Genomic DNA, 24,355 nt, shown 5'->3' on the forward strand with positions numbered 1-24,355 from the left:
CCCGACTCCCAGCAGTTTCCACCCACCATCATCTCTCCATCTCTCTCTCCTCTCCTCTCTTTCTCTCTCCCCCTCCCCCTCCCTCGTTAGCACATTCCAGCCCTCTGCCATTTGCCCCAGAGCTGGGTCTCCCAGCGCAGTGGCCTCAGAGCCTGGCCACCAGATGAAGGTGGAGGTGTGGAGAAGCAGCAAAACAGAACAGACAGAGCAAATCCACTGCAATTTATGAAAATAATGTTCAGACTCTACATAAACCCTCCAGGCTGACACCCCTGCCCTCCCCTAGAGCATGAAGGGGAGGTCTATGTTCTTCTCACCGGTACCCACGTAGATGTAGCCACAGTTCTTGGTGCGGGGAGCATGGAAGAAGGTGAGGCCTGGCCAGAGCAGGCTGCGCAGCACCACCAGTGCGTTGCCCCTCTCCATCTGGATGCTCCAGGACCCTGGGAAGAAGCGGGCAGGAGGGGAGACCTTGGATGCCATGGAGCCAGAGCCCTACCCTGTGTGCAAAGGCCCTCAGTTCCTAGGCAGCCTGGCCTGGGTGCTAAGGCTCCGCTGGGAAAAGGGAAGACAATTTAATTATCTGGCGCTTTCCTCCTCCTGATTGCCTTTTAGCCATTTTGCTGCTCATTAAAACTACTTCCAGAGGGAGGGCAAAGGAAATGAAAAGAGGTGAAGCACACCCTAGTCCATTTTGTTCCTGTCAGCAAGTCTAGTTAAAGGTTGAGTGGGGGAGGAAGTGGAGTCTGCAGGCCGGGGAGATGGGGCCCAGCTCGGGGAGGCTTTCCCAGGCTTCCTCGCCCTATTTGAGAGGTAGTCACCAGTGGCCTGCAGTCCTGGTGCAGTCTGTCCTCTTAGCCACTTTGCTTTCTCTTCCACAGCCCCAGAAGCCTCTGCTCCGGGACGGATTAGACCTGACCGGGGACGCACAGAAGTTGGGCTGTTTCGGGCCTCCCAGCTCAATAGCCCTTCCTGGCAGCTGGGAGCCTGAGAGCCATGCTTGGCAGGAGGGGACTTGGGCTGCAGCTGATGAGCCTTTGTGTGTGCTGGGTTCTGCCCTGGATTTTTGCTCCCCAGACAGAAGCGGCCCAGCCCGGGGCTGAGTTGTGCAGCCATGAGGACTTGGCGGGAAGGGCCTGATCCAGCTCCAGAACCAAGGGAGGGAGCCCCTGTGTGGGAGGAAGGAGCCTGGGAAAATCGCCTCTGGATGCAGATCTGGAGCTTCTATTCCCCTGCGCACTGAGGCCTCTCCCCGGTCCAGCCACAGCTCTGCTCCGGGCCCTGCCAGAAAGGCAAATGCTTTGAAGGTTTTGGTGTTGGACCAGCCAGTGATGCACTGAGAGCTGCGCTGAGGCCTTCATCGGCTGCCAGCTCGGCCCGGCTGCTTGGCTCCCACCACCCCAGCTTCCCACAGGCCTCCTCCAGCCACGGCCCACCCTGGTCACTCCACACCCAACAGCCTCACGGCTCAGTCCGCACCCACCAGGGGCCACCCTGCGTCTGAGAGACCTGGCCACCGGGAGCCCCTGGGCCCAACGGCAGCTCAACCCTGCTCAGGGGGCCATCACCTTCCCCGGGTCAAAGCCAGAGCTTTCCCCGGGTGCATGTAGGTCAGCTGGCACAGGCCTGCTCAGGAGAGGCCGCCGGCTCAGAGCCCAGCTGAGCACTGCAGCAGCCTGCGCTAGGTGCCACCGCCCCTTCAGGAGAAGGTGAAGTAGGAGCCACAGTGTGGGCTTCACTCCACTCCCCCAAGCCCACACGGTGCTGGCCAGCGGCGTCGAGAAGGAAGAGGGCCCCTGGGTTACCAGCCCCGACTGGGGCACTGGCTGGCCAGAAAAGGGGGTAGAAGTTCCCCTAGCTCCTACAACTTTCCTGTCTGGGCACCTGAGGTTCTCTGCCTCCCAGACCTGCCCTCAGAGTTCGAGAGGCCCTAGCCTGCTGCTTTCCCAGTCACTCATTACAGAAAACAGGTTGCCTGAGGGTAATGAGAGCAAGGGTGTGACAGAACAAAGTGTCCCAGTGCACCGTATTCAGCTTTTGGCCAGAAGCACAGACCCCAGGAAGGTATGTTCCCTAACCACCACTCCCCCCCCCCCACCCAATCCAGTCACACACAGTACCCAGAGCATCATCTGGGGACAGTCCCTGCCCTTGGAGCCCGCAGTCCCACAGCTTTCTTGAACTGAAAAGGGTCAGGCTCTGCCTCACTTGTCTCTGCCCACCCAGGAGGGCAGCTTACAGCCTGCCTGAGCCAAATGCCCTGGAGAAATGAAATCCTGGAGTCCCCCAGCCTAGACTGCTCTCAGTTCACAGTTGCCAGCCCTTTAACACACCCTGGCAGGGGCCGGCTCCTGACCTTCCCTTGCACAAGGCTGCCCACCTACAGTTTGGCCCCTTCCTCCTGCTCCCCAGTAGATGAAGGGGCCCCACCCCCGCCAAGAGCAAGGGGAAAGATGGCAGGGATGCTAGAGAAATGCAGTGCCCCCACTGGGGTAGGGGGCAGTGCCAAGCAGGCTGCAGGGTGCTGATGGAGAACGGAAGTGGCGTGTGAGGGCCCGGCCAGCCAACAGCACTGCCTCCCTCCCTCCCTTGCATTCCTGTCACACTCCTGTCCTCCTTGTCCCTGGCTCAGCTGGTCGCCCAGGAAACACAGACTCCCAACGTGCCAGGAGTCACGTAGCGTCTACCTGGAGAGCCAGGCACTTGCTGTCACCTTCACCCACTTTTACTGGAAAGGCTGGACCCCCAGCCACTGCCACCATGTCCTCTCAGACTCCAAAGGAAGCAGCCTCCTATGGTCCTGGTCTCTCCCAAGTCCCCAAAACGCCCGTCCTTCTCCCTGGCAGCCAGCCAGTCCTCTACAAGCTGTTTTTTGAGGATGTGTTGGGGGGCAAGTTAGTAAATCAGGAATGGAGCCTCTTGGCAGGAAGTCCTCCTGGGTTGCCCCAGGGTCAGGGGTCTCACTTTGCTAGTGGAAGCCTCAGTCTAGGGTATGTGTCATAATTACATTCTCCTGCCCTCCTGGAAAAAAGGGTAGCAAAGCTCTGAGATTACATTTGAGGGGGCGAGTGGGCCAGACTAGGGAACAGGGCTCTCCAGCCACAGCAGATGGTTTTAAACTTTCTCCTCAAATCAGCCCCACACTTCTCACACACAGAAATAGCCATGGTCCCTTTTCTCAGAGCAGCCGCTCCCCCCGCACCAGGGCCACAAGTTATGGGCAAGCCCCCTGGTCCAGAAGCACCCGTCAGCCAGGCTTCCAAGGGACTGGGTGGAAGGAGCCACCTGCACACACCCCCCCCAAGAGAAAGCTGATCTGGGCACTGTGTTCCTCACCTGTCTGCAGCATTCCTGACTCCTGTCCCCTGCCTCCTCCCCAACCAAGGCCACATTTGAAAGGTAGTTCTCCTGGCAGGCAGGCATCTTGCTGCCCTCTGCTGCCTGAACTGGGCGTTGCTGCCTGGCTCACAAGTGCTGGAGCCCGAGCGGTCCGGCACCTGGCAGTTTCCTGAGATCTGTGGGCTCCAGCCTTCAAGTGGGGTAAGGAGAGGAGCCCTGCTCCCCAGGGGACCGGTGACCTTTTGTGTGAGGCACCTTCTATTTTACATTTTCACTACCCATCCAGTTTCATTTGATCTTTCAAAACTCTGCGAGGCAAAGACGGTGTCCGTCTTGGGCACGACGGCATCCTGCAGCCTGGCACACGGCACCTGCTCAGTGGCTATCTGCTCAGTGAAAGGTTAAGGAGCACTGAACGGCAGAGTGCTGCCGAGAAGTCTGGCCTGACCTGGTGCTCCATCTGTCCCACCTGACTGCAGCCCAAGTTCCGAGAACTCTCGGCTGCTGCCCTTCATGCACAAGGAGGAAGGCTGCCCCCAAAGCTATCCACTCCCACAAAACTCTGCAGACCCCAGGGCACAGCAGGACAGCCGGGGAGGGTAGTGGTGGCACCAGGCAATGTCCCTCCCCATCCTCTCTTCAGCCAGGGCTTGCCCAGGAACAAGCTGCTGAGCTGGCCCTACCTCCACAGGCACAGAGAGCAGGAGTCCTGGGGACAGGCCCAACCTAAACCATACCTGCTAATGGGTGACAGAGTCCCCTAAACAGTCATTTCAGTCCCAGAAAGGAAACTGATCCTACCTGGGCAGAAAGCGACTGCCCAAATCCATTCCTCCAGCCAGTGCTGACGTCCCAGGGAAGAACTCCTGGGCCCCACTTAGCAGCCAGGCCCCTGTGGCCACTATCTGCTTTGCAGACAGCCAACCAGCACCCTCTCCTCCTTCTCTGGCAGGTAAGGGAGTCCGGGAGCAAAATCAGAGTGTCTGCTTTTCCCCTGCCCACCCACACTTGCACCCCCCACACCATGGGCCCCTTTCTAAGCTCCGGGAGGTTTGACTCGGGTACCCCCATGTGGCAGTGGCCAGAGTGGCCATTCCTTGCTGGCAGCCCTTACCCACTTGGGACCATCACTGGCCCCTGGTGTGCTTCAGTAGCCATGAAATGGCCTCCAGATCCTTGTGTGGCCCTATTTCATCCCTCCATGCACCAGTGCCTTATTGTCACAGACCTGTTCACGAGCCGCTGGCAGCTCCTGCCGCCTTGCCCTAGGCCTCCTACCCCTTGGCCTTCTCGATCCTCCCTGGCCTGCCCCAACTCCCCTCTAAGGCCTTTTTGCTGCTCAAAATAGCACTAATAGAATTACTGATTTTCATTTGAGTCCCTACTATGTGTGAGGCACTGCTATAAGCATTTTGTGTGCGCACTCAGTTCTCACGACAACCCAATGAGGTAGAAAAGGTCAGTACTCCCTTGGGGGAATGAGGAAATGGAGGCATGGGGAGAGTGAGGAGGTTGCCCGAGGTTACACAGCGAGTAAGTGGCAGATTCGGAATCCCAGCCCAGAGCCCTTGCCTCTGCCATCCCACTCTCACCCTGACTGGGAGTGGCCGTGGCTCCTCAGAAGTGTTTCCCCTGTGTGGTGGGCGTGGGTGCTGTCCTGCTGTTCCCACTACCCGCATAGAAGGAAACACTAATCTACTTGACGCCACAGTTCATGCCAGAGGCCTGGAGTCTAAGACCCTAACATTTGCTGTGTCGTGGACTTTAGCCCTGTTTCTTCACCTGTAAAATGGGGATAACAACGGTCTCTACCTCCCAGGTTGGCTGTGACGATAAGGGATGGAGAGAGCTGAGCACACAAGTAGTGCCATTGCTTTTATGCGTCGTCATTACTATCCTTATCGCTGTCCCTAGCGTTGCCATCATCAACAGCAGGTCCCTCCGGTTGGAGAAACACCAAACACGGGGAGGAAAAGAGGCAGGGGTGCTGCATCAGCACCTTGAGTCTGGCCCCCGGTTGCCCAGAGCCTGGCAACTGTCTTGGGCTAGGGCATCCGAGCAAGAGCGTCTTCCCAGGGCTTGCGAAGCTCAGAGGAAGGAAATGGGGTCTCTGTGACCCCATCCCCCAAACTCTGGGTGTGTGCCTGGGCCAGGTGGGCCCTGAAGAATGGGAAGACCGCGGAGGCTGCACGTCTTAAGATTAAAAAGTACCACACACATAGCAGGAAGCAAATGTACAGAACTCATTTCCTTAGCAGGTGGTTGGCCCTTCGGTCGGTCAGCAGCCACTCACGGAGCACCAGCTATGTGACAAGCACCGGATCTAACCACAGAACTTACAACGGAGATGGATGTGTGGCTGGTATTTTCAGGGATCTTTTCAGAGATGGTTGGGGGAGGATTCTCAACCTGCCTCCTTCAAGACCAATAATGGAAATCAGAAGAGGCACCGAGGGACTTCCTTTCTGTGGAAGACAGTACTTCCTTTTGTCTGCAGACACGTACCATCTGTTTATTATGAGGTGGGCCTGTATTGGGCCTTGGGGAAGCCCCCACCCTCAAGGACCTCCAGTGAGCCACCCGTTCCCACTCGGGCCCTTGGTTCCAATCTCAGAGGAGAATGGCAGATAGCATGGCCCACTGCTCTGACCTGGGGGCAGACCCAATGTCCTCAAGGTAATGGGCTATTACCTTTGGGGATGTCATGCTCTAAGGAGTCCATGAAGTCCAGGGAGGGATCCAGGTCAGCCTTCTCAAGCAAGGTCTTGTTCTTCAGCTGAATAGGCTCCCTGAAGTGGAAGTAGGAACTGAGCTTCTTGGCTTCAGACAAAGAGAGTCCTAAAAGAAGGTGGTATGGTCAGCCCCAAACCACACAGCACCCCCTTTCTCCACGCACAGGGACCACATGGAGGGGCCTGCAAACAACTCAGTCAGAGACTGACCGAGAACTAAAGGGAGAAAAAGGAGTAGTGTTCTGTCAGCCAAATCTTGGCCCAGGCCCTGCAATGAGGAGAGATCAAGGAGGAAGAAGGTGGGAAAGGCAGGGAGCCCAGACCCACGCAAAGCCTGGGACCCAGGTAGGAGAACCCTCAGGCAGAAAAGAGTGGGGTCCAGTGACTGGGCAGCCCATGCCAACCACCGATGCCAGGCCATTGGGCACATCTTTCCAAGTGATATGGCCACGGCTGTTCTTTCTCTGAGGAAGTGAACAGTTTCCCCAGAATTCTCAGAATGTATCCGACTATGCTTGGAAAGAGACGCTTTCCTGCCCTTGAGAGGGGCCCTGGAGAACTCACCTTCAAAAGTCCGATTGACATGGACAGGTCCAAAAGGGGTCTTAAAAAGGGCTCCTCGGGGGATGATAGCCACAGCCTTGTCAATCTGGTCAATGATAGACACCAAGCGGGTCTCTTCCTTGATCTGGACCTAAGGAGACGGGATGAGCCATCCTGCCAGAGTACTGTGCCCACTCACCACTGGTGCAAAGGCCCTCTGTATGACCATCTGACCTGGGTCACCACAGTGTAATGCCAGCTCCATGGAAAATCATGCTGGGCAAGCCCTCGCCTTCCCTCCGCTCAAGATTTTCTTCCGTTCTTCCTTCCTTCCCTCCCTCCCTCTTTTTTAAATTGTTAATACAGACTGATCGTGCAATATTTAAAACTACTATAAAAAAGTAGTCTCTCTTGCCCCATCCCTAGCCCCCCAACTGCCTTCACTGGAGACAACCACCATTAACAACTTCTTATATTCTCTTCCAGAAACATATCATATTTAAATGTTCTTATTTTGCCTTTTTAAAATACAAAAGCAATCATGCTTGTTGTAGAATATTAGGTAATATGGAAATCATTTATCAAATACTTAAAGGAGGGGTGCCTGACTGGCTCAGTCATTAACCAGCCAACTCTTGGTTTCTTTTGGCTCAGTTCACGATCTTGTGGTTCATGAGTTCAAGCCCCACATCAGACTCTGGGCTGATGGTGCAGAGCCTGCTTGGGATTCTCTCTCTCCCTCTCTGTGTCCCTCCCAACTCTCTCTCTTCTCTCTCTCAAAATAATAAACTTTAAAAAATAAATAAAATACTTGAATTAAAACCACTTAAAATCCCACCTCCTAAAGAGAATCACTAATAACATATTGGTATATTTCCTTCCATATATAAATATATATATCTCAGAGGAGATATGGCAGATAGCATGATATATATAGATAGATAGATAGCAGATATAGATAGATAGATAGATAGATAGATAGATAGATATTTAAAACAAAATTAGAGTCACAGTTCATATTGTTTCAGATCCTGCTCTTTAACATTATTTCTCAAGCATCACCTCATATTATAACATTTTTATGCAGATGAAATTTGGTTACAATCAATATCAAGGGCCACCCTGAATAAAAGGACTTCATAGAGGTGTCTGTGGGAAAAGCAGCACTTGACAGGGAAAATGTGTCACCAGGGACCCTGAGAGTCACTCAGCCACCTATTTCCCATGAGTGGCCAACAAGAAATTTTATAAATTAGATAGAAACTAAGACTCAGTATGTGGCCAGGCCAGGGGCTTCAATTGTGTCACCTCATGTAATATGCACAAGCCTACAAAGTAGTTATAATTATCCCAATTTTATAGGAATAAGACTCAGGGGGGTTAAGTTTGTCAGGGGGAGAGGGGAAGAGGAGTGGGGATGCCAGGTGAGGCATCACAGGCCTAGACCTAGACTTTTGGTATCATCCAGGTTCAAGGGCAAAGACTGTGTTTTGAATTCCACGTTTGTCAAGTTTCAATATGTTGAGCTCCTTATGTTTTGACCTAGCAATTCCATTTGTAGGAATTGAACCTTCAGACAGCGTGCACATAAAATGGAAATGACATTATATACAAGGTCATTCACTGTGCCCCTGCTTGTCAGAGCTAAAATTTGGAGACCTGCATTTCATGAATTAAGACTCGTGAAATTTGGTACATTCATGCAATGGTAAAAAGAATGGGGAGGCTCTTTAGAGCACTGACATAGAAAGACCCCCAAAATATATTAGGTAAAAAAAAAAGCAAGGTGCAGAGCTGTGTGCATAACATGCTGCCACTTGTTTTGTCTTAAGATAAACAGAGAATATGTAGAGGTAAGGTATTTGCCGAGGCTTGCATTTGCATAAAGTGCCTCGGAAGTTGAGCTTCTGAAACTTTAATGTGTATTCGAATCCCCTTGGAATGTGTTAAAATTCAGATCCTGATCCCAGCCCAAGATTGTACATTCCTAACTCGCAGGGCATGGTGATGCTTCTGATCCAGACTGCAATTTGTGTAGCAAGACTTGGACACGCGTGCACATACACATAAAATGGTTACATTGATGCCCCCCCTCTCCCAGAAAGTGGGCCTGGGTGACCGGCAGACAGGGATGAGAGGGACATTTTCGCTAAATTCCTTTTTGTGTCTTTGAATTTCGAACCATGTGGATATATTATCTAGAAAAATAAAAACATATAAAAAGATACAAGAGGCTGTGCACATCCCAGTGCCCCGGAGCGCAACACAGACCCCCCTCTCCCCGCCCCTGCCCAGAGCCAGGTTGCTGACAGAGTGGCTCATCCACTCTCCCCCGTGTCGCTCAGGAGCTGAGTGGGGTTATGTTGATGCCCCCACAATTTCTATTGGGCTGGGTTTTGGATAGCCCAGGCTTTCTTTGTCCTCCTCCTCTTGTCTTCACTTACCACCACTTCCTCTTCAAAGACCTTTCCGCCCTCCTTTATCTTCTGCAGCTCAGTGTGTTCATACTCATGTGAGGGGTCCCCCATGAAGCGGCCCTTCACCACAGACGTCTGTGCCATCATCTCCTCCGTGGCAGGGGGCAAGAGGCTCCACTCCATGCAGTTCAGGCTGCCAACAACATCCCCACGGGCCTGGTTCCCAACTACCCCTCTCACTCAGGCTTCCTGCCACTGCTCCTTCTCTTGAGGGATGAAGCTCAAGAAAAGAGTCAGTCACAGCTCTGCCCTTGGAAGGTGTACCCCACCCCCACATGTGATGCAAATTCCATTTTATTTTGTAAAAGTTCACAAAAGCTTCATGTATGCCAAAATTCCAAGAACTTCTTCCTAGATATCTGCACTGTGAGATTCCTGATGAGTTTCTAGAACCTCAATTACAGGCAACTCCGCTTTGCTGAACCCCAAATTCATGCTCAGCCTGCCTACTGAACCAACAGCATGGCCGTCTTCCCGCATTTCTCAGGGAAGCCAGCTCAGGCCGCAGGGCCCATCCTCTGAGGTCTCCAGCGCTGACCAGCCAGATGCTTCTTTCCCCTCCCACCAGGAGAGGGCATCCTCCCCTCCACTCTAACCCACTTGGCCTGTGTCGCAGGCTGCTCATCTTTCTGCCCTTCCCTCTCTGCTGGCTCCTTTCTCAACATCAAAACTTCTCAGCTTCCCAAATCAACACCCCCCCAAGTCCATGGCCTGCTAAAAAATATCCTCTTCCTGTCCCCCTCTCCTCTCTCTCCAGCTCTGAATAATAATCTCAGAACAGGGGTGCCTGGCTGGCTCAGTCCGTAGAGTATATGCCACTTGATGTCAGAGTCATGAGTTCAAGCCCCACGTTGGATGGGAGGCCTACTTAAAAAAAAAAAAAACAAAAAACAAACAAACAAAAAACACCTCAGGGGCGTGTTGGTGGCTCAGCCGGTTGAGCGTCTGACTCCTATTTTTGGCTTAGGTCATGATCCTGGGGTTGTGGGATTAAGTCTACTTGAGATTCTTTCTCTCTCCCTCTGCCCCTCTCCCCCATGCTCGCTCTCTAAATAAATATCCCAAAACAACTTGCTCTGTGAAAGCCTTTCTTCCCCTCCCCTTCACTCTGCCCACTACATGGTCATTTCTGCCCCCACCATCCCCAAAAAATGGCTTAGGAGGTCATTCATGGGACCTAAAAACCAACAAATGCATTCCATTTCTGTTTCCTTTGACATCTCCCTTCTCCCTCCTTCACTGCCCTAAATATTCCCAGGGATCTATTCTTGCCCCTCTTTTTCTCTCTGCAGGCTGGCCCACCTGACTCTTAAGAGACTTAGGTACTGTCTAGTTGGTATCCAGAATCCAACCACCTCTTACCACTCCACTGTTCCCCACTGGTCCAAGTCCCTATCTACTCTTACCTAGATATTACAGTAGCCTCCTAACTGGTCTCCCCAATTCCATACCTGCTCCCCTTTCAGTCTCATTCCCACCCAACTGCTAGATCATGTCTCTGTGCACAAGCTTCCCACACTTCCCATGAAGCCCACTCCTTGCAATGCCCACAAAGCCCTGCAAGATTGTCCTCGGTCCCTTACCTCTCTGACCTCATGTCTTACAATGCTCCTGCTCACTTACTCCTCTCCAGCCGCACTAGCTTCTATGGGGTTCCACCAACACTAAACACACATCTGCCTTGAGCCCTTTTCACTTGCCTGGAATTCTCTTCCTTCAGATAAACACATAGCTCACTTTCTCAGTTGCTTCAGGCCTCTTCACAAATGTTACCTTATCAGAGAGACTGTCTCTGACCGCCCTATTTAAAACAGTACCCCATGCTGTATTCTCTATCCCTCTCGGCACTGCGCACCAGCAGACATGCAATGTATGTGTGTTTATATATTGTTTCACACACACACACACACACACGTTATAATATAAACTCTATAAAGGCAAGGACTTTGTCTCATTTACTACTGAATTCCTGGTGCCTAGATCAATGCCTGGCACATAGTAGGTGCTTAAGAGATAAAAATCTTATGGAACAAAATGAGTCCCCAATCTCTATCTTCAGTCCAGATTTTTTTATCTGGACTTCAGATTTGTACTTTAATGTGCCTCCTATGACCCTGCTCCCCAGTCACCTCATATCAAGTTCACTGGGGCTTCCCTAGTCCTACTTCCGGATTTCTGTCCCTGTGGGTGGCACCAGCACTTACCCAACTGCCTTAGCTGGAAGGAGGGTCAACCTTGACCTCTTCTTCACCTGCCCCATTCAGGCCCAAGTCCTGACAGTGCTACCGTCTACATCTTTCCCACCCATCTCCTCCCCTATTCCCTCAGCTACCTCTTCCTTTCAGTCTCCTTCATCTTGACACTGCAACACACTCCTGAATGCTCACCCACTTCCAGGCTGGCATGCCCACTCAGATATAAACAGGCTCTTGTTGCTTAAGGCCCCTCAATGGCTCCCCATGGCCTACAAACAAAGTTCAACCACCCCCTCCCCGAGCCTCTCCATCCAGTCTGCATAAACACCCTTGCCCGCCACTATCATGTTTACCTACCTGCTGTTCTCCCAAACGCTCCAAGTCCATTGCAGCCAAGATTGCAGAACCATTCCCTCTAACTGGCATGCCTTTCCCTCACACCTTCCTGAGGAACTCATCAGCTTTCAGATCTCAACAGATCTCTTACTCCCTTAGCAGTCTTATTTAATTGCTCTCTAGAAGGCCTTGGTCCCCCTTTGTACACATTTCTGTTCAGGTGTTAACACACTTTGCTGTAATCGCAGGGTTATGTGTCGGTCTTCCTTCCTAGGATGTGAGTAACTTGGAGACTGGTGAGACTTGGCCATCTTTGTAACCCTGTCTACACAGAACGCATCCAATCAATGTTGCATTGATGCACGACAGATACATGAAGTCTCCAACTCCCTGCGGCCTGAAAGGGTTGTTTTGTAAGGTGGTGAGCTTCCCAGCATCGCTGCGGGTAGTCAAGACTGGCAGGATGGCCCTGTATGGTAGCGTCCAGTGAATTTTCCCCAGTTTGATATCCCTCTTCTACTATTCTGCATTGGTTCTCTACTTCCTAGACTGCCTCCTTTTGTGAGCCAACTCCTACTCCATCAAAGATGCTCCTGCATCCCCTTCTAAACAGCACCTCATTACCCTCCAGGGCTTCTAACCCTTTCCAAACTGCCCTCAATACCAGGACGTACCTAGCGTCCACTCCAGGTCTCCATTGTCCAGGAACTTTCACCTTGCTCTGCCTACGTTCTTAGCCCGGCCTCTGTTATAAACCCACCAGCCTCCAAATTGTTCTCCTCCCCCTGTCCCGCCCCTGCTCTGCGCTGTTCTCATGTCCCCCACCCCCACCCCCACCCCACCTTGCCCTATAGGCCTCCCTCCTTTCGATTCCATCCACACCCACCCCATCCCAGCCTCCTAGTGGCGCCCCCTTCAGTAGCCCGGGGCCTCTGCCTCCACCTGTAGAGGGTCTTGCGTGGTGCGAGCTGGTCCTCACTCAGGCCCTGCGCGATGTAATAATCGGCGACAAGGCCGAGGATGCGGCCCCAGAAGAGGACCCGATCATAGCGGTAGTCGCGTTTCACCAGCAGAAGAGAGGTAAGTAGAGAGGCCCGACGGTCCGGGCTGAGGCCCTGCCCACTGCCGGACGCCAGCTCCAGCGACAGCAGGAGGCTCTCTGCGTCCATCGTGCCCAAGGCTCGGCTCAACGCCTGCCAGGTTGCTAGGAGAAGCTGTCTCCATGGAGACCAAAGCCCTGCCCTCCGTAGGGCAGTAAGGATTCCACTCACCGCCTGTGGGCCCCGCCCTCTTAGAGCCTCAGGCCAGCCCTGCTCCCCACCCAGCCCTTCAGAAAAGCTGGGTCGCACACTAGCTCCCATACTTTCCTTCTTGCGTTGGGGACCTCATGTGTTCAGCTGTGACAGTAATGGCGTAGTTTCCCCTAACATAGGTAGGCTACAGTGTGGGATTGAAGGTCCCCAGTTCCATAGATATTTTTGCCTTTCCCTGAGCCCTTCAAATAGTTGACATTTATTGAGTCCTCATTCTATATGGAACGGGGGCTTGGGAAGAAAACAGAACAGTGACATTAGCTGTATTATTTCACCCCAGTTGTGTCCCTTCTTAGCCTCAGAATTGTGTAAAGAATTTGTGATCCTCCTGGCTCTAAAAGTCTAAGAATCTGGAGCACCTACATGGCTCAGTGGGTTAAGCACCCAGCTCTTGATTTCCACTCAGGTCATGATCTCACAGTTTGTGAGTTCAAGCCCCCCATTCCACTCAGTGCTCACAGTGCAGAGCCTATTTCGGATCCTCTGTCTCCCGCTTTCTGCCCCTCCCCTGTGCATGCTCTCTCCCTCAAAAATAAACAAACATTGAAATAATAAAAAAGTCTAGGGATCTAAGATAATTAATCCCCCTGCCCCCACCCCCAAGTCCTACAGAATGGGGTCCATCGTTCCATTCTCTTCAGTCTTCATGAGATGTCTATTTACTCCTTCCATAGGACTATTCCACCCAAGTGACAAAGGGAAACCTAGGCACTGGGGCAAGGTACGGAGCTACACCTTGGGAAAACAGGATGTGAAGAGAAATACAAAAAGGATGACATTTACAAAAAGGATGACATCACTTGCCACCTACATTTAGCTATCTCGGGCACCACAACAGTTGCCTTTAGGCCCAAATAGTAGCAACACATGAAAGGCCAGAACCCCACTGCAGCTGGGGCTCTTCACTCCCTGGGCTAGAGAGACTACTTCACACCCACCTCTGGAGTCCCCAGCCAAGGTCAAACAGATGAACAGATGCCTACAGCAAGCTTGTTGTCAGGGAAGGAGATTGGACTTGTTAATATTAACTGATCTCATTTCTGGATTCCTTTGGAGAGGACTCATGGAATTAGAATGACCTGAGCCCCAGTGCCAAGCCAAGAGAGAAATACGTGTCTAAATTACCCAGATAATTACTTTGTTTTGATTATCTGGGCATTGTTTATAAAGACTTTTAAAATTTGAGGGAGCTGACGGTCTAATGTGTCTTCCATCTCAAAAAACAATTTGTAACTCCCCTGTTGAAAACTCTCCCTCTGCTCAGACCCTTTGGTCTATCCATTCCCAAGTGGGAGGTAAGGCCCTGTTCCTTTTGTAAGGCAACATCCTCAGATAGAAAACTAGCAGAAATTCTAACTGGTGAAATAGGCTTCAATTGGTCATAGCCCTGAGAGTAACTCAGACCTTTTGTTCTCATTGATTCCAGATTTACTTACCACTTATTAATGGCAGGTGCTTGTCAGGAACCATTGTGAAGCCAGAAAAGGAAGTCCTGAGGCCTTCCAATGCTACCACTTTTGGCAGACTGAATCAGGTTAACTATTTCAGAGTAAGACCACACAGTACTAAGCCTCTGGAGCCAAGTGGACTGGGTTAGAATCCAGGTTTCACCATGTAGGCAAGTTGTTCAATTTCCCCAAGCCTCATCTATAAACTGGGAACAATACGTACTATGGAAGGTTGTTACATGAGATAATGTATGTAAAGTGCTTAAAACGTAATATACAATATAAACTATTTTTTTCTTAAAAGACAAAAACATTCTTCTTAAAAATAAAAAATAGTAAATATTTATATTGTCCCCATTTACACACACACACCTACCTACCTATCTCCAACACCAGCAAGGTAAGGATTCTGTCTTCAGTTCACTTCCAAGAAATAAGCAGGTGTTCTCAGGAGCTAAGAGCATCAATGCTTAGCAGTCAGGACACCATAAAGCCAGAGGGAACAGCAAGGATCAGGAGGGCCAATTCAGAGGTGCAGCTGAGGAGGAACTGCCACAGGCAGGAGAGCGGGGTTTGCCTAAGGACAATACTGCCAATAGTAACTGCCAGCGGTGACCACAGCTGCAATGGAGACAGGCTAGGCAGAATCCCCAAAAGGCCATTTGGCCTCAGGAGCAGATCCCACAGGCTTTACAAAGACCCTCTTTCTTAGCCCAGTCTCTCAGCCCCCTTCCCCTGTGTGACCTGGGGCACACATACTTTAATGATCACAAATACCAGTATGTGACAAGGAAAAAATGCCAGGCTAGGAGTCAGCTGATGAGGACTCTAGTCCCAACTCTGACATCAAAGTGTTATAGAACTTTGACCAAGTCACTTAACTTCTCAGATCGGCCTGGGGCTGATAAAGAGAAAGAACTGCAGTCGAAAAAATCCTAGAAGCCCTGGAGCATAAGAGACCAAGGAGAAAGATAAAATATTCCATCTGAACCCTGGAAATCTTTAAAACAAGAGTCTCAGATAATTTAATATGGATCCATTCATTTTTACATTTAAGTTCATTATGTCCCTGGTAAAAATTCTGAAAGGCCACAGCAAAAAGCCACTTCCATAAGAGTGTCTGTCTATGGACTCATACTTGTTTTCCATCCCTGAACAGAAATGCCTCACCCAGCACCTTCTGGGAAAATCAACCTTTGATTCAAAGAGATGTTGTTCAATGATAATTATGACAGCCACAGCCAATCAGCCCACCAGGAAGTCTGAGGAAGGGAGGCAGGCAGCCGGAAGAACAGAACATTCCTCTCACCAGGAAGCAACTCTAGCTCTAAACAAAAGATGGGTGACCTGGTGCCAGAGGGGGAAAGATAACTGAAGCCATTGTGTTCATGATTAAGAAGCACCCCCATTCACTCATGGAAGCCTTTAAGTGTCACTGGTGCCTGGAACCAAACGTAATCCTCCCAGGCTGTGGTTGGGATAGAGGGCCTGCCACAGGACAGGGTCACAGTCAGTTTGTGACCCCGGGTAGGCACTCGGTAGTTGAGCTTGGGTTGAAACCAATCTTCTCCACAGTCACGGTGCCCCTGTGCCATGACAATGGTGCCCATGAGTGGAGGAGCCTGTAGCTCACTGAAGGCATCAGCCATGAAAATGGCTCGGAAGAGACGGCGCAAACAAGCTGCTGTGCTCAGGCTCTGGTCCATGCTGTTGGGGGCCAACCGGGACAAGTCAAGCTCGTAGAACTCCTTGGGATTTAGGGCACTGCCGCCAAGGAGGATTAGCACTCGGGGTACTAGTGTCCGGGCAAAGAGACCCTCTAGGTGGCTGAGGACACTCTCCAGTTCTGCCAGGGATTGTTGGCATTTCCTGCTGCTCACCTCAACAGTGGCCCGAGGTTTCTTCTTCATCACCTCTTCTGCCTGTGAGGACAAAGAATGGTGAAAGGGAAGGACAAGATGGGGGAAGCCATTGCCCTCTGAAGATACCTGTTGGGATGCAGTAGACTTCTGGGACTGGGCTTCCACGGCGAAGACGCTGGATTTTATCAGAGGGCAATATATCAAAAAGGAAAATGTATTCTTTGTACAAAACCATATTTTTTCCCACGTTTAGAACAGAAAGACAGGTGGGAATACAAACTGGTGCAGCCACCCTGGAAAACAATATGGAGGTTCCTCAAAAAATTAAAAATAGAACTACCCTATGACTCACCAATTGCACTACTAGGTATTTATCCAAACGATACAGGTGTGCTGTTTTGAAGTGACACATGCACCCCAATGTTTACAGCACCACTATCAACAATAGCCAAAGTATGGAAAGAGCCCAAATGTCCATCGACAGATGAATACAGAAGATGTGGTATATAAATACAATGGAGTATTACTCAGCAATCAAAAAGAATGAAATCTTGCCATTCGCAACTACGTGGATAGAACTAGAGGGTATTATGCTAAGCAAAATTAGTCAGAGAAAGACAAATATCATATGACTTCACTCATATGAGGACTTTTAAGACACAAAACAGATGAGCATAAGGGAAGGGAAGGGAAGCAAAAATAATATGAAAACAGGGAGGGAGAGGGGCGCCTGGGTGGCTCAGTTGGTTAAGCATCCGACTTCAGCTCAGGTCATGATCTCGTGGTCCTTGAGTTCGAGCCCCGCGTTGGGCTCTGTGCTGACAGCTCAGAGCCTGGAGCCTGCTTCTGATTCTGTGTCTCCCTCTCTCTCTGACCCTCCCCCATTCACGCTCTGTCTCTGTCTCAGGGTAAACATTAAAAAAAAACCAAAACAACAACAACAACAACAAAAAACCAGGGAGGGAAACAAAAACATAAGAGACTCAAATATGGAGAACAAACAGAGGGTTCCTGTAGGGGTTGTGGGCTACACGGGTAAGGGGGCATTAAGGAATCTACTCCTGAAATCATTGTTGCACTATATGCTAACTTGGATGTAAATTAAAAAAATAAATAAAAATAAATAAAAAGAACAGAAAGACAGTACTCTGAAGCAGGAGAGCATCCAGAAATAAGCAACTAAAATAGTCAAGGAGATCTGGTGGCATGGCAAGTAGCAAATTTTGCTGTGCCATGAGTGACAACAGGAAATGGGGATAATCTGGCTTGAGAAAGGTGATTCTGCAGTTGGTCTTCCAGTTAAACATGAAAAATTGAACACATGCTTATTTGTGGTCCCATCTGAAATACTACTAAATGAGGGGAAAAGGAAGGGGAAAAAGGAAGGGAGGGAGAGGGGAAAGAAAGAATTCCCAAGGGCAAAGAGAACTGGGAAACAGACAAAAGCAACAACAAATTTTTGGAAAACAGAAGGCACACGGAAGAGTTCAAGGGAGCGTATTACCAAGCGCTAACAGAGGGAAGGCCCATGAAAGCAAAATGATTCATACTGCAGAACCCCAGAAAGGCTTAGGAACTGGCAATTCAGGCATCACAGAAGAATGAAAAGAGGGGGACTGCATGAAAACCTCTGTGAGGACCCTTAGATCACCTGCCAATTTCCTCCACCCAGTCTTCTCCAGAGAGAAGACTTTCCAATACTGATGTTTTAGAGTCCTCCAAAGAGACCACGAGATTCCTACCCAGTATCCTTGAAGTGAAGTCTATCAGCTCACAAGGCCCAGCCAGGCATACAGAGCTTTCACCGAATTATGGGTTTTTTTTTTAAATTTATTTAGGGGCACCTGGGTGGCTCAGTCGGTTAAGTGTCCGACTTCAACTTAGGTCATGATCTCACAGTCCGTGAGTTTGAGCTCCGCGTTGGGCTCTGTGCTAACAGCTTGGAGCCTGGAGCCTGCTTCAGATTCTGTGTTTCCCTCTCTCTCTCTGCCCCTCCCCTGCTCATGCTCTGTCTCTGTCTCAAAAATAAATTAAAAAAAACATTTAAAAAATTTGTTTTAAATAAAAAATGTTTGTTTATTTTTGAGAGAGAGAGAGAGAAAGAGAGAGAAAGGGGCAGAGAGGGAGACACAGAATCTGAAGCAGGCTCCAGGCTCTGAGCTGTCGGCACAGAGCCCAATGTAGGGCTGGAACCCATGAACATGAGATCATGACTTGAGCCAGTCGGACATTCAACTGACTGAGCCATCCAGGTATCCCTCACCAGAGACAGAATAAAAGCCTCTAACATGACAGAGACCAAAACAAACAGGAAAATGAATCTAAAAGAAACTGAAAGGAACAGAGGAAAACTTCAAAAATACAGCAATTAATATTCTCAAGTAAAAGAAAATCATAGAGATGTGAAACAACAGGATGCTATTTAAAAAAGAAACATGATGGGGCACCTGGGTGGCTCAGTCGGTTAAGCCTCCAACTTCAGCTCAGGTCATGATCTCACAGTCTGTGAGTTCAAGCCCCGCGTCAGGCTCTGTGCTGACAGCTCAGAGCCTGGAGCCTGTTTCAGATTCTGTGTCTCCCTCTTTCTCTCTCCTCCCCCGCTCATGCTCTGTCTCTCTCTTCTCAAAAATAAATAAATGTTAAAAAAAATTTTTTTTTTTTTTTAAGAAACATGAGAGGTATCTGGGTGCCTCAGTTGGTTAAGCATCCAACTCTTGATTTCCACTCAGGTCATGACCTCACAGTTTGTGTGTTTGAGCCCCGTGTCAGTCTCTGTGCTGGCAGCATGGAGCCTGCTTGGGATTCTCTCCCCCTCTATCTCTGCCCCTACCCCGCTTGTGCGCGCACGCTCTCTCTCTCTCTCAAAATAAATAAATAAGCTTAAAAAAAAAAAGAAGAAGAAACATGAAAAAGAGCTCTTAAGACTATGATTGCCAAAAAAGAAAAAAATTATAGAAGTGTTAGAATATCAAGTCAAGGAAGTCCCCTATAAAGTAAAACATAAAAACAAAGAGATGAAAATTTGGGGAGATGGGTGCCTGGGCGGCTCAGTCAGTTAAGTGTCTGACTTGATTTCCGCTCGGGTCATGATCTCACAGTTTGGGAGTTCCAGCCCCAAGTCAGGCTCTGTACTGACCCTGCCAAGCCTGCTTCCCTCTTTCTCTCTCTCTGCCTCTCCCCTGCTTGCACGCTCTCTCTCTCAAAATAAATAAATAAACTCAAAAATATAGTAAAAAAAAAAAAAAAAAACTGGGGGAGAAAAAACACTAAAATTACAGGGTCAGTTCATGAAGCCAAAATGCAACACAATAGCAGTTTTCCAAAAAAGAAAATGAGAAAATGTGAGAGGGGTTAGGCTATCAAAGACTGGGGTGAGGAGAAACTGACTAAAGTCCTGGGGCTGAAACACATTCCTTACAGCTGCTTAGGCTGACAGGACCTGAAGACTCTTCAGAACCCCTTTACAGCTGTCTACGGTCTAATCATCACAGTCTCCCCACCAGCTTTCTCCCAAAGCCTGTGCCTACCTGGGGAGAAGGTTTTCGGTAGAAGTGCTTAAGCTGTTCATAGGGCAGAGGCAGTTGTTGGCGTTGGTACATGATATGCTTTAGAAGTTCACAAGTAAACCGACAGCAGCCTTCCTGGCTCACAGGCCCGGGAAACACCACTGGCACCATGCAGTCTCTGGGGCGAAAGGGCTCCGAAAGGTTGGAAGGTTCTTGAGCGGAGGCAGTCTCAAGTAGTTCTATCTGGGGGGCGTGGGTTTCCTCTGACTTCTCATACCATTCCAATTCTAGTAGGTGCGCAGAGGAACAAGGCAGACACTTGAAAAACTTAAAAGCCAAAGTCAGTCTTCTCATTCCCTTGTACTGCGGAGGGAACAGCCCGACACATTCCCTCCGCAAACTCCTGTGTGGGTGGCGGCTAGGAGACTCCCGACCCCAGACGCTTACGGGGATTTAAGTGACGCCGGATGGAAGCTGGGGGAAAGGAGAATTTCAGACACCGTGACCAGGCCTCCGCTCAGAAAGTGGAATCCCTGATCTGGGGAAATTAGTTTACTGTAACTGTAATCAAGCGGGGTCCAGAGTGCCGCCCAGAGGAAGACAACAGTGGGGACGAACCAGTGGGATCCAGGACCGAGGGGGCGATGGAGTCCGTGGCGCCGGGCGGGAGCCAGGAAATGGGGACAAGTAAGAAGGGCCAGAGAAAGGGTCATGGGCTAAAAGACTGGAGAGCGGTGTAGAGAAGAAACAGGTCCCCAAGGCTCCCCGAGCTCCGGACCCCAGTCCTTACCAGGTACTGTGGTCGGACACAGCACTTCCGGCTCCGGAGCCGCCATCACTACCTCCTCCCTCTTCTCCGTGCGGTTTGAACAGGCGCCCCGCGAGGTATCATGGGAAGCCCACGCCTCCACTTCCGCTTCGGCGGTGGAGGGGCGGGGGCACTGCACCGCCGCAGTAATGGAGGCTGGGCCGAGCTAGGTTTTGATCCCTGTGCTCCCTAGCAACACTCCCTCACAGGTACACCGAGCCCTAACTGTACAGAGAACCCACGCTGTCTCAGACACTAAGTTCTGCCTTCCAGAGGACCCTCGCCCTCACGCATTCTCTCCTGCGTTCACTATTCGCTGGGCACCTACTTCATGCCAGGCCCTGTCCTAGGTGCTGGAGACTGTGGCAAACAAACAGGAGGCAGTCGCTGTCCTCAAGGGGTTTGCCACCTATAAATACGATCCCACGTGATGAATTATATACAGTGAGGTGTGCACGGGCTGTGGATGCGAAGAACCGAGTGCCTAACCTAGCTGATGTGGAAGAGAGGGGTGGTCCCAGAGGAAATGTGCCCAAGAAACTGTGACCTATAGGATGAGTAAAGGTAAAGAGGAGGACCTACCTATCCTGGAGACCTTGAGAGACAAGAGCATCCTTCATCCAAGGAATGAAACGGGTTCACATTATAAAGAGTTAAGGCTGTGGTAGACAAACAGGATCCAGATTATGGCAAAGCTTTATAAGCCATGTTAAAAAGTTTAAACTTGATCCTGTAGGGGGATGAGGAAGCTTTGAAAGCTTTAAGTAGGGGAGTGACATGATTAAATTTATAAATTTAATCTCTACACTGGCTGCAATGGATAGATTATATTACAGGGAGGATGAGAGAGGAAGCAGGAATACCAATTAAAGCTAGTGACTGCGGTTACCCAAGTGCATTGATAAAAGAGGCCTGAACTACGGCAGTCACGGTAGGGTGGAGAGAATTGGGTGAACCCTAGAGATATTTAGGATGTCCAATGACCATGACTTGGTGGTTGTCCCCAGGAAGAGAAGGGATAGAGACTACTAAGACAAGCAGGTTTTTTAAGATGGCCAGTTGTGCCATTCAATGAAGGGAGAACACTAAAGGAAGACCAGGTTTACTGGTGTGTAGGTATGGAGAAAAGATGAGTTCCATTTTTTGTATAGTGAGTTTCCTGTTCCATTGGACAGTAAAGAGACATTTAGGAACACCATTGATAATAGAGATGTGTTTGAGAGTCATCAGTATAGGTGTGTATAAGATCACCCAGGGAAGGCAAGTAGAATAAGGATGAGCTAGGATCCTGAAGACACTAATATTTAGGGGATGAGCAGAGAGAGAAGAGACTGTGGAGGGGAGTAAGGAGTAGCCAGAGAGGTATAATGAAGAATAAACAAGTGTGTCATGGAGGCCAGGAGGGGTGTGTCTCAGGAAGTAAGGAGCGGAAATCAAAACATACTATAAAAGTACAATGATTAAAATGCTGTGGTGTTGGATCAGGAATAAACGAACAATAAAACAGGAGAGAGTCCAGAATCAGATCCATGCGTATGTAGATCTTAGTGTATGATGAGGGTGACTTTTTAAAACAAGTAACTTGAGACAGCTCCCTATCCATTTAGAAGGGAAAAAAATCAAATTAGTTCATACATAAGGATAAATTCCACATGGATTAAAGATCTAAACATAAAAATTAACCTCGGGGCTCCTGGGGGGCTCAGTCAGTTAAGCATCTGACTCTTGATTTAGGCCCAGGTCATGATCTCACAGTTTCTGAGTTTGAGCCTCACATCAGCTCTGTGCTGGTGGTGCAGAGCCTGCTTGGGATTCTCTCTGTCTCTCCCTCTCTCTCTGCCCCTCCCCTGCTCGTGTGCTCTCTAAATAAATAAATAAATAAATAGCTTAATTAAAAAATTGGGATGGAGGAAGTGAAATTGTGTGTTGGGTGGCTGAAAGACCCAGAGCCTGCTTGGGATTCTCTCTGTCTCTCCCTCTCTCTCTGCCCCTCCCCTGCTCGTGTGCTCTCTAAATAAATAAATAAATAAATAAATAAATAAATAAATAAATAGCTTAATTAAAAAATTGGGATGGAGGAAGTGAAATTGTGTGTTGGGTGGCTGAAAGACCCAGGAAGATGAGAGGACAAGTGTTATCAGGTGAGTGCAGCAGGCCCTGGTTATCAAGAGAGCCCAGAGCTGGTGGTGGTGAGAATGTTGGGGGAATGGACTTGGCTCTCCCAACCCCCATCCTTCTTGAGATCTCTTCCTGAGTTCCTCAGTCTCAGCCTCTATTAGCAGTTTCCCTGGAGGGGTTGTGCCACTGCCTGGAGTTGACCTCTGCAGTATAACCTTCCTTCAGTGGAACAGAGTCGAGAAGAGAGAAGTCATGTGTGCTTTCAACCACTGAAGACCACAAAATTGGCTGGATCTGCTAGGCCCTTTTACAGATTTTGGTCCTTCTACTCCCACTGCTTTGGGGAGTTATGCCACGTGGACAGCAACCACCCTGCCTCCCTCCTTGTGGTGGAGGGGAAGCCAAGGACTCCACCAGGTCTGAACTCCTGAAAGCATCACCAGAGGTGAGCCACTGCTGCTGCTGCTGCTTCTAGTTTTCCAGGGAAAACTGAGATCTGGAGGGAAGGGCCTTTTTACTTCTTGGCTGTGTGAGAGCATCTCGATGTTTGTGAAAGAGGGGAAGTGGGCACAGGGTGAATGGTGAATCATGAGACAGCCATGGGGCTAGGAATTGAACCTTGGCGTCCTGACTCCCAGCACAGCAACATGCTTCTCCACTTTGCCTTTCTCGTGTCTTGTACACTGGTTTCTGTCGCTGTGTTTCCTCTTTGCCGACTGCAAGAGCCCTAAAAAGCAAGAGAGATAGCTTGGCAGGAAAGTCAAAAGTCAATAATCCCCTGGGCCCTGGGCCAAGTTTCTATTACCTGCTACTTCCCCCCAGCCACAACCTTAGCAGTGGCTGACGTAACCGGAGCCCCAGCCCCGCCCCAAGTGGGGGCCAGGCCCCTCCCACAGCCCTGGTTATTTTAAAACTAAACTCGCTGTGCCGGGATTGGTTCTACTTCAAAACAAAGGGGAGGGGTAATTCTCGCTGTGGGCATCCTTGTAGCCTTCAGGCTGCAAGGCTGGTTTACGGGTTTGGGCCTCGTGTCGATGGCACCGCGGTGTCTCGGGTTGCTAAAACCAGCCCCCGGAGGGTGCCAGCCTGGTAATAAAGCAGTGACTACTGTGTAAAGGTGGCATAATCATCGCAACAATAACAGCCGTAATTAGGCTAACCACCATCTGCCTCCGCCCTGGCATTCGCCCTGACTCACCCCGACGGCACGCCAGCAGTCGGGGAAGAAATTGAGGCGGGGTGGAGCCAGCCGGCTGGAGGGATCAGTCTCCGTGAATTTTGCAGCTCTTCAGGTCCAAAACCTGTTTTCTGGGATCTCGCTAAGGGCCCAAACCCTGGAGCGCCCACAAAGCTCGATTCTGATGTAAGCCCTCGGTTTCGGGTGACTGTCCCACCTCCAGGCCTCCGGGCTCCTAAACTTCCCCTTAAAGAGGCCCTAAGAAAAGACCCACTCACAGCACCGAGATTGAGAACCAGACTACAGCTCCCCTAGGCCTTTGCGCGCAAAGGCTCGCTCCTTGCCTACGCCCCAATGCCGCCCCACGGCCCCTTGAGCCGCAATGCCTCCTGGGAGCTGTAGGGCAGCAGGCAGCTCATTTAATGGAGATCCCAGACTTGAGGACTCTATCTCCCGTGGTGCCCCGCGGCTGTTTCTGACGCGACCCGGGGCCAGAGAAGG

At 50.3% G+C, this 24,355-nt stretch overlaps 2 protein-coding genes across 7 annotated transcripts; both read right to left on the bottom strand.

The window, feature by feature from the left end:
• Nucleotides 1-207: 207 nt before the first annotated feature.
• RSPH9 (radial spoke head component 9) lies at nucleotides 208-12,891 on the bottom strand. Of its 3 annotated transcripts, none has more exons than XM_019457248.2 (5): nucleotides 12,565-12,879; nucleotides 9,059-9,224; nucleotides 6,636-6,765; nucleotides 6,031-6,177; nucleotides 208-443 (listed from the first exon to the last, which is right to left on the bottom strand). In XM_019457248.2, the coding sequence occupies exons 1-5, from the start codon at nucleotides 12,789-12,791 to the stop codon at nucleotides 283-285; spliced, it is 831 nt and encodes a 276-aa protein (XP_019312793.2). In that variant the 5' UTR covers nucleotides 12,792-12,879; the 3' UTR covers nucleotides 208-282. The 3 variants fall into 3 exon arrangements, with proteins under 3 accessions (XP_019312793.2, XP_019312795.2, XP_019312794.2); XM_019457250.2 differs by lacking the exon at nucleotides 12,565-12,879 and adding an exon at nucleotides 11,644-12,376; XM_019457249.2 differs by lacking the exon at nucleotides 208-443 and adding an exon at nucleotides 5,559-5,804 and having other exon boundaries at nucleotides 12,565-12,891.
• Nucleotides 12,892-15,380: 2,489 nt separating this feature from the next.
• Nucleotides 15,381-24,097, bottom strand: MAD2L1BP (MAD2L1 binding protein). Of its 4 annotated transcripts, XM_019457254.2 has the most exons (5): nucleotides 23,876-24,097; nucleotides 23,296-23,404; nucleotides 21,142-21,218; nucleotides 19,773-20,038; nucleotides 15,381-16,305 (listed from the first exon to the last, which is right to left on the bottom strand). In XM_019457254.2, exons 3-5 carry the CDS (start codon nucleotides 21,170-21,172, stop codon nucleotides 15,793-15,795), a joined length of 810 nt encoding a protein of 269 aa, XP_019312799.1. In that variant the 5' UTR covers nucleotides 21,173-21,218; nucleotides 23,296-23,404; nucleotides 23,876-24,097; the 3' UTR covers nucleotides 15,381-15,792. The 4 variants fall into 4 exon arrangements, with proteins under 4 accessions (XP_019312799.1, XP_019312797.1, XP_019312798.1 ...); XM_019457252.2 differs by lacking the exons at nucleotides 23,296-23,404; nucleotides 23,876-24,097 and having other exon boundaries at nucleotides 19,773-20,225; nucleotides 20,542-22,433; XM_019457253.2 differs by lacking the exons at nucleotides 23,296-23,404; nucleotides 23,876-24,097 and having other exon boundaries at nucleotides 20,542-21,218.
• Between the last annotated feature and the right edge of the window lie 258 nt (nucleotides 24,098-24,355).

This window comes from Panthera pardus, unplaced genomic scaffold, assembly GCF_024362965.1.
Source record: "Panthera pardus isolate Hobbes unplaced genomic scaffold, ASM2436296v1 HiC_scaffold_17, whole genome shotgun sequence".
NCBI lineage: Eukaryota > Metazoa > Chordata > Mammalia > Carnivora > Felidae > Panthera > Panthera pardus.